Raw genomic sequence first — 16,117 nt, forward strand, 5'->3', positions numbered from 1 at the left:
AACCACATATTGAAGTAACGAAATATAACGAGGAATCATAGAATATTGCTGGATATTCAGGCGATTGATTGACGACTCGTAGAATATTGCTGGATATTCAGGCGATGGCTCGTAGAATATTGTTGGATATTCAGACGATTTAAGATAATTAATTGCTGGCTCTATACTAGAAGGGATTCCTGTCTAGGAGCATTAATTATCTGAGGGTTGAGAAATATGAACTTGCTGGAGTGTCATATTCCTCTTGCATAGTCAGGGAAAACTTGCTTACATCCCGAAGACGCTGCCGCTCTATACTAGCAGACATGCTGTCTAGGAGCCGCCCAATCTTTCGATTATATACAGTATGAGATGTGATGTGGCCTCAGCTGAGAGACTACACATCTACATCGTCTCTGAGAGACTTTCTCCATCAGAGGTGGCATGAGCTTTCATGCATAGAGACATGAGTCTCGATACTCATTCGATTGTCGGATCCGGAGTAATTACTGAAATTGCTCAGTATTCATGAGATGTGTCATGGCCTCAGCTGAGAGACTACACATCTACATGTACTCTGAGAGACAGCCTTCTCAGTCAGAGATTTTATGGCATGAGCTTTCATGCTTTGATGAGAGACATGAGCCTCAATACTCATCCGATTGCCGAATCTGGAGTATAGTTTTACAATTCTACCCTTTGTCGAAAATCCACCATCTACAACAGGATACTACAGGAAGTTTATTAAAAATTATGGCAACATTTGTAGACCACTCACTGACATGCTCAAGAAGGATTCTTTTGCTTGGAATGCTAATGCTACTTTGGCCTTCTATTCTATCAAACAAGCTATGACTACTGCACCTGTGCTAGCACTGCCAGATTTTATTCAGCCTTTTACTCTTGAAACTGATGCTTGCTCCAGAGGGGTTGGAGCTGTCCTTATGCAGAATGATAAACCCATTGCTTTTTTCAGCAAACCATTGGGTCTCAAGGCATTGGCTCTTTCTACATATGAGAAGGAATTTTTGGCTATTGTAATGGTTGTTCAAAAATGGAAACACTATCTCAGCAACCAACAGTTTGTGATTCATACTGACCACCAGAGTCTAAAATACTTGATGGACCAAAAGTTGTCTACTGCTCTCCAACAGAAGTGGCTTGTAAAATTGATGGGTCTGGATTATGTCATCAAGTACAAAAAGGGGATGGAAAACAAAGTTGCTAATGCTCTATCAAGACTTCCTACTGCTTCCTTCTCCAGCTTATCATTATCTCAACCACAATGGATGAAAGACATTCAAGCTAGCTATGACTCTGACACCACAGCTCAGCAACTCATTACCCAACTCATGGTGACTCCAGCTCAGGGAAATTATTCTTATTCACAGGGCACACTAAGGTTCAAGGGCAGACTTTATATTGGCTCTGGTAATGACCTTAAATCTTCTATTTTACATTCCCTGCATGGTTCTTCTGTGGGTGGACATTCTGGAATCACTGCAACTTATCACAGAGCTAAAGCTTCTTTTTATTGGCCCAACATGAAGAATGACATTATTCAATATGTCACCACCTGTGATATCTGCCAATGTCACAAAGGCGAAAATACATTTCCAGGTGGTCTCTTACAACCTCTTCCCATACATGACAATGCATGGAAACACATTTCACTTGACTTCATTGAAGGTCTTCCATTGTCTTGTAGGAAGAATGTCATTTTAGTTGTGGTGGATAGATTGACTAAATATAGTCACTTCATTCCTCTGGGTCACCCATTCACTGCCATTACAGTTGCTAAGGAGTTCCTTACACATGTATTTAAGCTTCATGGTCTACCTAGTTCCATTGTTAGTGACAGGGACAAGATATTCATTAAACAATTCTGGCAAGCCCTATTCAAATCCCTTGGCACCACACTAAAGCTCAATTCTGCTTACCATCCACAAACTGATGGTCAAACAGAAAGAACTAATGCTTGTGTTGAGCAATACTTGAGATGTATGACCAGTTCTCACCCTAAACAATGGGTCCATTGGTTAGCTCTTGCTGAATGGTGGTTCAACACCAATTACCACACCATCTTGAAGATGTCACCCTTTCAGTCCTTATATGGTTACACTCCCCTCACCTGGTTTTTCCTATTCCTGCATCCACTTTTGTTGCTACTATGAAGAACTATCTACAAGAGAGAGACACCATGCTTCAACTGATCAAAGGTGAACTTTCTAAAGCTCAACACAGAATGAAGTTTTTTGCAGATCAAAAGAGGACTGATAGAGAATTTGCAGTGGGTGATTTAGTCTTCTTGAAGCTCCAACCTTACAGGCAAACTTCAGTTGCTGTGAGACAAAATTTAAAGCTCTCTGCCAGATATTTTGGGCCTTTTGAAGTACTTCAAAGAGTAGGTGTTGTTGCTTACAAGTTGAAACTTCCTGTGGGGTTGAGAATACATCCAATCTTCCATGTTTCCCAGCTGAAGAAGAAGTTGGGATTGCAGACAGTCTTATCTCCTCAGCTACCATTGGTGGACCATGCAGGTAAGTTTGTAGTGGAGCCTGTTGCTATCCTAAACACTAGAACTACTGTCAGAGACTCTTCCACCATCAAACAGGTATTAGTGCAATGGCGTAACTCTACCCCAGAAGATGCTACATGGGAGGATGCTGCTCATCTCCAAGCTCAATTTCCTGATTTATCCTTGAGGACAAGGATCTCTAAATGGGAGGGTCAATGTCATGATCCTACAAGTTACTTTTCACTTTAAAATGTAATTTGAATGAATTTTCTTACTTAGGGTGTAACTTAGTCAGTCTGGGGTGGAATTAGCATTAGGTTATAAGAGTTATTCCTAGAATCTAGTGTATCCGCTTGACGCAATCGTAGCTGTCGGATTTTATTACCAGGGTTGGTCCTTTAAGAACCAATGATTGTACTCAGGTGAGAACCAGTTAATGAAAATTCAATTTGGCTTTCAATTTGGAAGTTTAGGCTCTGCTTGCAGAGAGAAAGCAGCTTACTGATAATTATCCATTGATCTAATCTTGTAGTTGTACTTCAGTACACTACACGATAATCATATGAAGAACTTCAAAGTAGATTAATATAATAACTCAAATCTTGTTTACAACTTAGAATTCATCCTCAATCAATAGGTGTTTAGCTACTCATGGATGTAGAAACATCCATGATATACATGATAGAAAAGTTAAGAGATAACATTACGATTGAGAATCGCTCTGAAACCCTAGCTTTGATATTTCTCCTCTCCAAAACTTAAAATTTCTTGAACTAATGATATGATTTCACATAACCCAATACCTTTTATAGGTTTACATCGCTTGACCTTCACGTATTTAGTTTGGTTTAGGAACCCGACCCAAAAATATGACCTAACGACTCCAAACGTGCCCTTAGGCCTTCCAAAGTGTAAATACACGTTTCCTACTTCCTAAGTTAGCGAACCCAGTTCGAAAACTTCAAAATCCAGCAGAAATTTTCGGAATTAAGTCTGCAAACCCGGTATGCGAACCCAGTTCGCTGACTTCATTGTCTTCGGTATTTGATAAAGAATGTTTTGGCCAAAACTTCTTCATCCGAACTCGGAATGACCTCATTCTTTTTGCATTATCTTTATCTTTCAATTCTATTCAAGATGATGATGAGAAATCCTTAATTTGGATGAGTTAAGATCGGTATTTGGCACTTATCTTGATTTTGAGCGTTTTGCTCCTTTTCGTCGCACTTCTTCCACTACTCTTGGACTTGGGTGCTTGGATACTTCTCTTCCTAGATCTATTCAGCACTTTATATCTCCTTTATGGATGATTCACCTATTAGAGGCAAACAAGATAAAACAAGAGTAATAATACAAAAATATGCAAGAATAATAGCTAAAACAAGTACGGAATGGACACTAAAATCATATGAATTATGCACTTATCAGTAACCACATCCATCAGATGCATGTAGAGCCCTTCAAGGACTACCAGACTGATCAAATACCGAAAGGTAATTGCATCCATAACATGAGAATATGTTTCTTCATAGTCAATCCCAGGTTTTTGTGAAAAACGTTGTGCCACTAGTCTCGCTTTATAGCGAACGACTTCACCTTTCTCATTTCGCTTACGCACAAACACCCATTTACAGCCAACATGGCTGATATTGCATGGTGTTCGAACTGCAGTTCCAAAATTTTGCGTTTAGCGAGAGATTTTAATTCTTCTTGGATTGCCATTTTCCATTTTGGCCAATCATTCCTTTGACGACATTCCTCTATAGAGTGTGGTTCAAAACCATCATTATCTAAGGCAATGTCAGTAGCTACTATGAATGAAAATATGTCGTCAACAACCATTGTATTACGATCCCAAACTTCTCTGCTTGAAACATAATTTATGGAAATTTCCTCATTTTAAGGTTCCACTGTTTCCGTAAAAACACTCTCCTCATCAGGAGATTTATGATCAGAGAATTCAGACGTATCTTTAGTAGCTCTTTAGGAGCACTATCTTTCAATGATTGAGATTGGAGTTTCCTCTTTCGAGGACCAGAATCTTTTGAACCAACTGGTCGTCCACGCTTAAGGCGTGATTTAGACGAATCATTTGCTACCACATCCACGGCTTGTCCTTAGGGACAACAACACGTGCCAGAGCATTTTTAGCTGGTACGTTTGAATTCATTATTTTTGTTGTATCTGCAAATGCATCAGGCATTTGGTTAGCAATGTTTTGAAGATGTAAAATCTTCTTGTAATACCCCGATTTCAGCAGTGGTTCGCCGATGGAATGGAAAATATGTAATGGTTAGTCTTTTCCTACCACCGAAGCCTTTTCAGCACAATTGTTTCCTGAGTTGGAAGAAAACTCTGCAGTTAAGCGTGCTCGCGTGGGAGCAATCCAGGTGGGTGACCTCCCGGGAAGTTGCTACTGGACTACCGCAGCGATGCCCGTTGAAAATCCCACACTGCCGGATAACTGCAGTGGCTAAGTGGGGACAATATCGGTGGAGGGACGGGTCATTACAAATGGTATCAGAGCTGACGACGGGTCACCTGCCGAGGGTGGGAAAGTACGCTGGACGGGGTTGGTCCAGGTGCTTCTCACGAGGGGCAGGGAACATCGGAGATCTGGGCTTGTATATATATTTCGGAGTCGAGGACGGCTACAATTTAAGGTGGTGGTATTGTAATACCTTGATTTCGGCAGTGGTTCACCGATGGAATGGAATATAAGTAATGGCAGAAAACTCTGCAGTTAAGCGTGCTCGCGCGAGAGCAATCCAGGGATGGGTGACCTCCCGGGAAGGTACTACTGAATTACCGCAGCGATGCCCGTTGAAAATCCCACATTGCCGGATAACCGCAGTGGCTAAGTGGGGACAGTATCGGTGGAGGGATGGGTCATTACAAATATTACAAATGATATTGGAGCTGAAGACGGATCACCTGCCGAGGGTGGGAAGGCACGCTGGACGGGGTTAGTCCAGGTGCTTCTCACGAGGGGCAATGAACGTCGAAGATCTGGGCTTGTATATATATTTAGGAGCCGAGGACGACTCCAATTTAAGGTGGTGATATTGTAATACCCCGATTTCGGCAGTGGTTCGCCGATGTAATGGAATATAAGTAATGGCATAAAACTCTGCAGTTAAGCGTGCTCGCGCGGGAGCAATCCAGGGATGGGTGACCTCCCGAGAAGTTGCTACTGGATTACCGCAGCGATGCCCGTTGAAATCCCACACTGCCGGATAACCGCAGTGGCTAAGTGGGGACAATATCGGTGGAGGGACGGGTCATTACACTTCTGCACCTCTATTTCACATTGCTTGGTGCGAATGTCAAGATGAGACAAATCTGGTGTATACCATGATAAATCACGTTGTTTTTCAAGCGGTAGCTCCCCCCCCCTAACGGTGGGAAAACTAGCTCATCAAAATGACAATCTGCAAATCTTGCTGTAAAGACATCTCCTGTTAATGGTTCAAGATATTTAATAATAGATGGTGAATCAAAACCAACATAAATCCCAAGTCGACGTTGTGGGCCAAACTTAGTGCGTTGTGGTGGTGCTATAGGAACATAAACAACACAACCAAAAACACGCAAATGAGAAATGTCGGGTTGATGACCTAACACATGTTGCAAAGGAGAACATTGATTATTTGCATATGGTCGATAACGTACCATTGCATCAACATGCAAAATAGCATGTCCCCAAGCAGAAACAGGGAGTTGAGTTTTCATTAGCATAGGTCTCGCAATGAGTTGAAGGTGCTTAATGAATGATTCAGCTAAACCATTCTGTGTATGCACATGAGCAACATGATGTTCAACATCAATACCCAGCGACCGACAATATGCATCAAAAGTTTTAGAAGAAAACTCTGCCATACCATCAAGACGAATAGACTTGATGGAGTAATTTGCAAAATGAGCACGTAATCTAATAATCTGAACAAGAAGCTTAGAAAATGCAAGATTTCGTGTTGAGAGGAGGCAAACATGCAACCATCTAGCAGAAGCATCAATTAAAACCATAAAGTACTGAAATGGTCCACTTTGGGAATGAATAGGACCACAAATATCACCCTGTATTCTCTTTAAGAAAGTAGGGGATTCATGAACCACTTTCATCATTGACGGTTTGGTAATCAATTTTCCCAAAGAACAAGCAGTACAACCAAGTTCTTTATTAAACAGAAGTTTTTGTAAAGGATGTCCATGACAGTTTTTGACTATTCTACTCATCATAGTAGAACCTGGGTGTCCGAGCCAATCATGCCATAGCATGAAAGCATTCGGTTCATAAAACCTTTGGCTTATGACAGAATAAGATTCAACCTTTTGAATCTTTGTAAGGTACAACCCAGATGCGAGAGCTACAAGCTTCTCAACAACGTGTTTTCCACACGAATTTGATGAAGTAATATACAAATACTCCATATCGTTCTCATCTTCAATTTCTAGGTGATAACCATTACGACGTATATCTTTAAAACTCAACAGATTCTTTTGGGATCCAGAGGAATATAAAGCGTCGTTAATAGTGAATATGGTACCACCTGGTAATGAGACACTTGCTCTACCAGAACCATCTATAAGACTGGATGAACCAGAGATGATATTGATATTAGCCTTGAACCTTTTCAAGGTAACAAAGTATCTACTACTTCGAAAGATGGAATTTGTCGTTCCACTATCAACAAGATAAATGTCACCGTCTGATTGACCCTTTGAGTTCATTCCTCTTCAAAATAAAGAAGGTGTAAAAAAAGTGCACAACATGTTCTAGCAAAAGATGTATATATCACAAATATGTATATATATATTATACATAAGCTTACATATTATACATAAAAAAAAACTAAAACAGTTACAAGATGCCGGTTTAATTTACACTAAATAAACCATTAGCAAACTGATCGAAATCAGTTTCGTACTTAGTGTCTTCCAGATCAACCAAATAGCTAGCAACATCTAGCTTTGGAGATTTGGTGGAAACACTAGCTTCAGCTAGATTCATCTCTGTTTTTGCTGCCTTCTTCTTTTCATTCTTCATGAAAAGTTCACAGAGATAGTCAGGAGTTCGACAAGTTCTATATCAGTGGTTGTTACGACCACAACGAAAGCAATGTTGATCTTTGTCAGTTTTCTTGGAAGGATTGACTGCTAATTCCTTCCCCTTTACTTGTTTCGCATCCGTATCATGTTCCTTTTTATACGGATCACCACTGGTATTTTTGTTCTTTCGACCTCCACGTTTATTCTTTTTTCCACGAGAACCACGTTTACTAGAGTCGCGTCCATGTCTACAGTAAGATGTTTCATTTACTTCTGGCACAAGAGCAGAACCACAAGGACAAGATTCATGATTTTTCACCAGCAGTTCATTATTTTGTTCCGCTAGGAGAAGGACAACAATCAACTCTGAATATCGAGTGAAACGCCGTTCACGTACGATATTGTTGTTGAAGTACGATCTGAGACGAATGGAACGTACTGAAAGTTTTCTCCAGTTTAGACTCTTCTGTGACCATGTCACCGCATAACTGTAATTGTGCAGTAATTTCGTACAATGCAGAATTGTAGTTTGAAACAGATTTAAAGTCCTGGAATCTCAGATGAATCCGTTCATTTCTAAGGTTTGGTAACATGACCACCTTTAAGTGATCATATCTCTCTTTCAAGAAGCCTCATAGTACTTGGGGATCCCGGCATGCCATGAACTCATCTTTGTGAGTTGTGGAGAGGTGTTTGTGCATATCTGCTGCAGCACAAGCGCGTTCACTTGACATGCTATCTCCGTTTCCTGATCGCGTGACTAAGATTTTTAGCTTCAAGATGCAATTCAGCATCAAGCACCCAAGAAATATAATTCCCTCCATTAGGCAAAAGAGGAGCAAAGTCAAGTTTAATTAAATTCTACATCATAAGGTTAAACAAACTTACTTTTTGTACGTCGACTGCAACTTGAAATGCTAAGCAAACTCTTTTCTTTCTTTCTCTATTTTTGTTAAACAGTACTTTAGAGCAGCAACTTTAGAACAAGCAAGTCGCGCTTTGTTAACTAAAACTTTGGAGCAACAACTTTAGAATGAGAAAGTCGTGCTACGTATTACGTTTCCAAAGTAATATTAACAATAATTAAAGCAAATACTAATTAACCACTAAACTCAAAATGGATATTAAGAGAAGTAATAAGGGAGAAGGGAGAATTTCTTATTCACTTAAGCAATTGGGATGCCATATACATTAGCTAAGGGAGTTATTTATACAAGTTCTAAAGGTGTTAACTTGTATACACCACCTAGTTTAGATGTCACACTACATGTAAAGAGTTATGTAGTAATACCACCTCTAGCTTGCATGCAAACTATGTAATTCAACACCCACTAGCTTTAGGTGTTACTCCCCTCCAACAAGTAGCTTACTATTGTTAAGTAGCTTATATAAGTTGCTCATGCAAGGTGCTTATCGAAGGAGCTTGGTGTAACAATGGTTCTAAGTGGATAGCCACCATATCCATGCATATCCCATGCATTTTATAATAAGTTCAACAATATGTTATATACAAGTAGTTAAAGCAACAACTCAATAGTTCAACAAATTTCAAGTAATTGGTTTGGACCATCTTTGAAAAACATGAAAACAAGATTTTGGATCAACATGTATCTATTACTTAAGAATTCATGTGTTTTTTTAACATACATATGTAAACTAAATAGAGCTCCTGAAATTTCATTTGCGTATCTGGATTCTTAAAATACTAGTATCTTGGAATTTGTTGCTATGAATAGGTTGGATTGCTCATGGAAACTTGAAATGATGTTATTTGAATAAACAATATCGTAAGTCTGAAAAAAGGCATGTTGAAATAACATTAACATCTCGAATAAAATCAGTCAACTAGTTACTTTGGCTTAATACGTCAGAATTTCAAATTTTGGTCTGGAAAAATATCAAACAAGGTAAAACTATTTATCAATTTAGGACATATGGGAGGTCAATTCATGGAAGGATAAATGAATTCTAGGGTATGAAGATACTCTAGAACAATCATGCAACTCCAATTACACATATATTAAACTTGAGTTTCACCTATTTGCCACCCATGTCTTTCCAATTTGCCACCCCCTCAAAATGTTAAAAGTAATTCTACTTTTCAATTTTACGTTATCCTATTTACCATTTACAAAAGTCAAATTAAATTTGACTACAACTATTATTATCACTTATTTTTGATCTTCTTCATTAAAAACCATATTCTTCTTCTTCATTAATCCCCCTTTCCATTAAAAAAATACTATTAACCCTAATAGGTTAAAGTTCTGTTTAATTAGTTATGGTACACCAAAAAAAAATTTTGTTATATGGAAGATTCTATTGTCGAAGATTTAGGCAAACATTATATGGATCGAACATCCAACAAGATTATTTAATTCACAAGCAACAAATTTGGTGCTCTTATATGATTTTTATTTATTTATGTTTATCATAACCAATAAAAGTACTGAATTTATGTATTTGTGTTAATGGATAATACTTAATGTGTTTGTGAGTTATGGAAGTATTGAATTTACTGAATTTCAGGTTCCATAGATACAACTCTAAGGAACATTCATAGTCATCCAGAATATGACTGTCCAAAAAAGTGGTAGACGTGCAAAATTTACCAACTGCACATTTTTAATTTTTTGAATCTTACTCGTTATTACATGAACGACTACAAAAAGTCTGGGTCGTTCTGAATATGACTGTCCTGGTTTGTTTTACTCGTCTGGAATTTGATGACCACAATTTTATAACTTCTGTATTGTAGTCGTCAATATTTCAACGATTAAGATCTTTATCTCAAATAAGATAAAAAGGGTGAAGGTGGTGGTTGGTGGGCGGAAGACGGTGGTAGGTCGGTATAGATGGAGTAGAAAAAAGTGGTCGGTGGGTGGAGATGGAGAAGAAGAAATAATTTCTTAGTTATTGGGTTGGTATTATTGTTACATGTAAACAAAAAATCAAGAGGTAGTATTTAAGATATCTTCAAATTTTTATGAGTGGTAAACAAGATAAGCGGGGGTGGAAATGTATGTGAGTGGCAAATAGGAAAAGCGTGGATAAATAGGGAAAATCTTAAACTTGTTTTGAATCGTATTGATTTGAACGCAAAGTGGTGGAAAATTTATTCAATTAAGCTAATCTTTTCTGCATAAAAAAATAAAAATATTTTAAACACCAATTTGTGTGGTGTCGATAATGGTACTTTAAACATGTTAAACTTAGACAGGGCCTTACCAAGAATGGAAGTTTACATAAAAGTATCTATACGCTTGACTAAATATCCATTCTTTGCAGATCAATCAACAATACCAAAGATTCTGGAAAAATCCATAGAGTATGAACCTATCTTTAAGAATGAAATCTTTTGTGCAGAAATGCTTATAAAAGGCTCTCCCAACAAGATAAAAATTGACACTTTTTTGGAGTTGGAAGAGAATATTTTTTTTTATATTCCTAAGTTGAATCAACACAACATATGTTATTTGGATGCTCATATACTACAAGAAAATCTATTTATTGTGACATTATATTGCCACATCTTGGAAATATACATCGCAAAAGGCTATTGTATTCATTTTCTTTCCATCATTAGTAATTATGTATAAGTATCCATATTGGAATCTCCCCATATAAAACCATTCTGCTTATATATTAATTACTATCACTTTTTTTCCTCCATTGCTTTAACATTAAGTTTCAACTTACTTTGAAGTTTATCTTCTTGTTGATAAGGTTGCAACACAACATCAGACTCCTCCAGAAGACTCAACTCATTAATCCTTTGAGTTAAAAGTTGTTTGTCATTTCTTACGTTTCAAAATATTGCAAGGTCTAACTCTTAACAAAGTGCTTAAGATTCTGAAACTTACAAAAGAAAACTCAACATATTTCCTTGATAAGAGATATAATTCCACAAAATTTCAACAGTCTTCACAAGTTTCTTATGCTGAATCCAAGTTCTCTCGAGCTTAAAATAAGGCTTGCATCTCACAGAAAGACTTGAAGTTACCTGATCTGACTGAAACAAAAATAAATCTAGTAAGAACAATTAGAAGAGCATCTATAAAAGCATCATCAGATTCAACACTGAAACAAAAATACGTCTAATCTGCATTGAATGGAGCCAATATGATTATTCGACCAAATATAATCATTATCTATCAAAGGTTGATCCACCAATTCTTGATTTAAAATCAAATTGTTTAGGAATGCATTATTTATGTTGTCTCTATCTCCATCTCCTTTATTCCTTATTTCACCTGATCTGTCTATATTCAAGTCGCCTACAATGCTAAGAGGACCTGCTGACCAGCTTCTAATTTTTCCATATCGTCCCGAAATAAGAAGCTTTAATTATACTCACATTGGATATAAACATTAATAATATACAATTGAAATTCGTTTATCATAGTAGAAAAAACTAGAAAATTTTATCAGGTTAAATTCTTTCACTTTTTTATTTACTCAAATATATTGTTGTCCCAGATAGATAGTCGATAAACCACCACTACATCCCCATGATGGGATACAAGTCCTCTCAAAATTTTCATCATGCCAAAATTTGCCTTATAAACCAATTGGAGGATTTTATTATTTTAATCTCCTGAATTAGGAAAAATAACCCATCTTTGAGCAAATACCAAACTCGAAAGATAAGTTATCTTGATGAAGTCTTTTAAGCTCTTAGTGTACCACCATAATTTTTTAAATTCCGTTGGAAAATTTGTCTACCCTTTCAGCTCATACACCATTATTGCTTACATCCTTGAGAAATACTTTTATCATATTCATCTCTACCACTGTCTTAAGAAAAGTAAAATTGAGAAGAGTTAACTTCCCCATCATCCGCACTATTAGGAACAAGAAATCATTCATTATCATTAAGTACCAATTTTGTCATTTTATCTCTATATGAGAACTTATATCATCGCGTACCATAACAACAAGCTAAATTTACCAGAGAATCAACAGTATTGGAAATCACTTCCCCCATCTTTTACCAGATAGTGTCTCTCAGAACCTACCTCATAGCTTATAGAATCAAATTGTCTATCTTCAATTGAATGGTATTTCGCGAAACCCTTGTTTAAATACTCTCTTCTTTTGCTGACGACTTGAATCTGAAACCTGATCCGAACCCAAAAGTGAGTTATGACCGAGTTCAAACGTGATTTACAGCTCTTGTGCTTAGAGACTTAAATAACTTTAATCCTCATTTTCTTGAATAATTCATCCAGACCCATTTTGAAGGAGTTCATTTATCTTATATGTTGCCATTTTAGATTGGTCCTTACCATTATGGCCATCCATATCATCTGACCTACCTGATTTGTTCACTTAATTAGTTTTTAGGTTTTCTTGTGCGTGAATTTTTGACTTTGAATTATTTTGAAATTCAAAATTCAAAATCCTTTAATCTCGCATCCAAATCTTCCACTTTTAATTACTTAAAAGTTAGTCCAGGAAAATGTTATGCTAAAAAGCAAAGAAGAGCTCAAGTTTTGGAAGTTAACAACCAAAGGTACAAAAACAAAGGAAAAATAGTTCACGAGGTGTTGAATGAAACATATGTCAAACGAAGATAACCAGGAGGCCAAGGATCGTCCGAGATTTTTATTGAAGTCGTTGTCTAAGTTTTTATTGGTTGAGTTTATATCTTGTAATCAATGAGGAAGTAATATTAATTAATTGGAAAATATTTATAATGTAAAAGTTATACTTTAATCTTTATTCGGTGTTTATTACATTTAGACTTACGTTTAATTAACTTGGTTTAGCAATGAAATACAAAGTATTTTTACAGAGAATTCAAAGAGAGTCGTTGGATAACGACAATATTTATAACCGAAATATTTTTAAAAATTAACGGCTAGATAACGACAATATTTGTAATGCTTATATTTTTAAATTATCACGTCTATATAATGGCGGATAGATTTTTTCTTATAAAAAATATAAAACCAAAGGAAAGAAAATATTATATGTGGAAGCAAACGAGGTGTGTCCATTATGTTTCATGGATAATCACAGTATGGTGCAATGCCCTTGGATGTAATCCAAGTGCCCACAAAAAGGTTGTTCACACATCAGAACGGTCATTGAATCACAACCATAAAAGCTTAGGTATTTGCGATGTCAAGATCCTAATTATCCCGAGGAACCACATATGCTAGATTATATATGCTATGAAGGTTAAAGAAGAAGAAGAAAAGTTAGCACCAGTGTGCAAAAACTTGACACTTAAATCCAAAGCACTGTGGAGATGGAGATCACGAATACAAACATAGTCCATAGAGAATTAATAGATGCTCAAAGCCCTGTTGCAGGACTTATATGCAGTTATAGACTTCTACAAAAGAAGACACATGCGAAAATCACTTCTAGAAATGTCCTAGGTGTTTTTTGGTGCAGTGTACTGATTAAGCGTAAGAACTAATTGGTTCACTGTCATTTTAGTTTGATGTCCTGGGTATTTTATGTTTTAGTTTAGTGTTATATTTATGTAATTAATCAATGGAATTTTCTTTGTATTTGCACCATTACTATCATAATTAATTTGAACTTTCTTATTTTAAACCGAACCACATTGGATTAGAGCTCTTTAATCTGCATTGGATTAGAGTAAACTACATTGGATTAAAATAATTACATTGGATTAAAACTAATCTATTATTCAATTAAACCAAAATTATTCTACTAGTTCATTAACGTCTTCATTCAATGACCCGGTGGCGGAGTATCTAGGCAGCATAAGGGGTTGAATCCGTGGAGCTGTCTAAGAATGTTGAAACAAGCTTCTTAAGCGAAAGGTTTTCCGTTAGATGACTGCCATGTTGCTAGAGTTCTTTGTATCAGTTTAGCTTCATTTTCACCATTCAATTTATGGTGATTATGTTGCATTACCAATTATAGGAATTGAATGACACCTTAACTTATTACTTGAAAATGAGTCGATAAGGAATGAGCATCACGACCCCTGGGGTTTCCCGTTTTTGCTGCGAACATTGCAAAAAAATTTTACCACACAGAATTAGCCAACATATTCCGATGACCATAAACACTTTCTCTTATTCTAAAGACAAAAGCTCTACAAAGAGTTAAATCCTCTTCTTAAGGTATTCATTAAAGTGAACTTAGCTAGAAATAGAAGTAGGAAATTTTGGGGTGAAGAAGGTGTCATTTTAGATATGAGAATTCTTGAATTTGTAGAAGTTGAGATGGTAGATGTTGGATTAACTTATCATTATCAGCTCAATATGCAACCCGAACGTCTCAGTTTGAGACGAGCCACGTTTCAGAATGAGACGAGTCTTGGCGTAGTTAACCCCGATTGTTTGTCCATCTATTTTCTTGTTTGGCAGTCCCACTATCGGGTGGGAATTGATAATTCTGCTTATTTTCCTACCCCATGTCTTTGCGCTAATACGCTATCATTTAAAATTATCTCCCGAAATGTGAAATAATATGATTTAATAATTTTACTAAAAAAATCATATCCCAAAATGTGGGATAATGTGAATTTAAGAGTCCGAGGGGATCTGGTCATCCTTTTTTTATTAGGAATTACTGTATAGTCCTATCTAGGTGACCCGAATACTGTCTAGTCCACCTGTCAAACTAAATTACTCGCTAGTCCAAAATATAATTTTGGACCAAATTTTTTACTCGTTGATCCAATACATGTGCGAGTTTCAAATGTTTTTTTTCTTCTCTTTTCTGAAATTAACTTGCAACAACATAAGAGGAGAAAAACTTTGTTTTCTTTTCTTCGGCTCAGATTCAAATCTCTCTCTCTTCTGCTGGTGTTCTCCGTCATTTTTCAAGCATAATGATATGACTGTACATATCCATCCTATCCAGCTTATCTTTCCATATTTTTGATTTGCCTTCTCTTCTACCGGTGTTTTTAGGGTTTGTTTGAAGATCGTTTTGGTGCTCTGTAATCAGCTTCATATCCATCCAATCAGGTATGTTCTATAATAAGTGAAAACAAGTGAAGAAGAAGATCTTCACAAATAAATCCACAAAGAAGAAGGAGGAGGAGATATAAATTTTATATAATCATACAGTACATATCGTGAGATTATACACTTTTCCTTCAGTAAATATTGATACGTATTGTTGGATCTTACACTTTTGCCTTCGATACATAGTTTCATTAAGTACATATTACTATGTACTGTTGGATTACTATGCATTGTGGGATCATAAAAATTTCCCTTCAGTACATATCAGTAGGTTTCACCTATTAACCACCCACATTTTTCCTTTTTGCCACCTCCCTCAAAAATTAAAAATACTTCTATTTCTCAATTCCTCCTTTTCCTATTTACCACCTAAAAAGTCAAATTAAATATGACTGCAACTACTTCCATTTTTCTTCTTCTTCATCTTCTTCATTAATTTCCATTTTCATTAATTTTTTTTCCTTTTTCTTGTTCTCCTTTTTCTTCATTAATCCCCCTTTCATAAATTTTCTTAAGCCCTAGATTAGACTTGTGTTTAATTATGGTATGTCAAAATTAATTATTTCTCTGCCTTTTATCATTTGGATGAATCAAACATCCAACAAAATTA

At 36.5% G+C, this 16,117-nt stretch overlaps 1 protein-coding gene across 1 annotated transcript; it reads right to left on the reverse strand.

Moving 5' to 3' along the window:
• Positions 1–7,373: 7,373 nt before the first annotated feature.
• On the reverse strand, positions 7,374–8,139 carry LOC113295922. The gene is made up of 3 exons (XM_026544250.1): positions 7,986–8,139; positions 7,674–7,888; positions 7,374–7,538 (listed from the first exon to the last, which is right to left on the reverse strand). Exons 1-3 carry the CDS (start codon positions 8,137–8,139, stop codon positions 7,374–7,376), a joined length of 534 nt encoding a protein of 177 aa, XP_026400035.1.
• Positions 8,140–16,117: the final 7,978 nt, after the last annotated feature.

Source organism: Papaver somniferum, chromosome 7, assembly GCF_003573695.1.
Source record: "Papaver somniferum cultivar HN1 chromosome 7, ASM357369v1, whole genome shotgun sequence".
Lineage (NCBI taxonomy): Eukaryota > Viridiplantae > Streptophyta > Magnoliopsida > Ranunculales > Papaveraceae > Papaver > Papaver somniferum.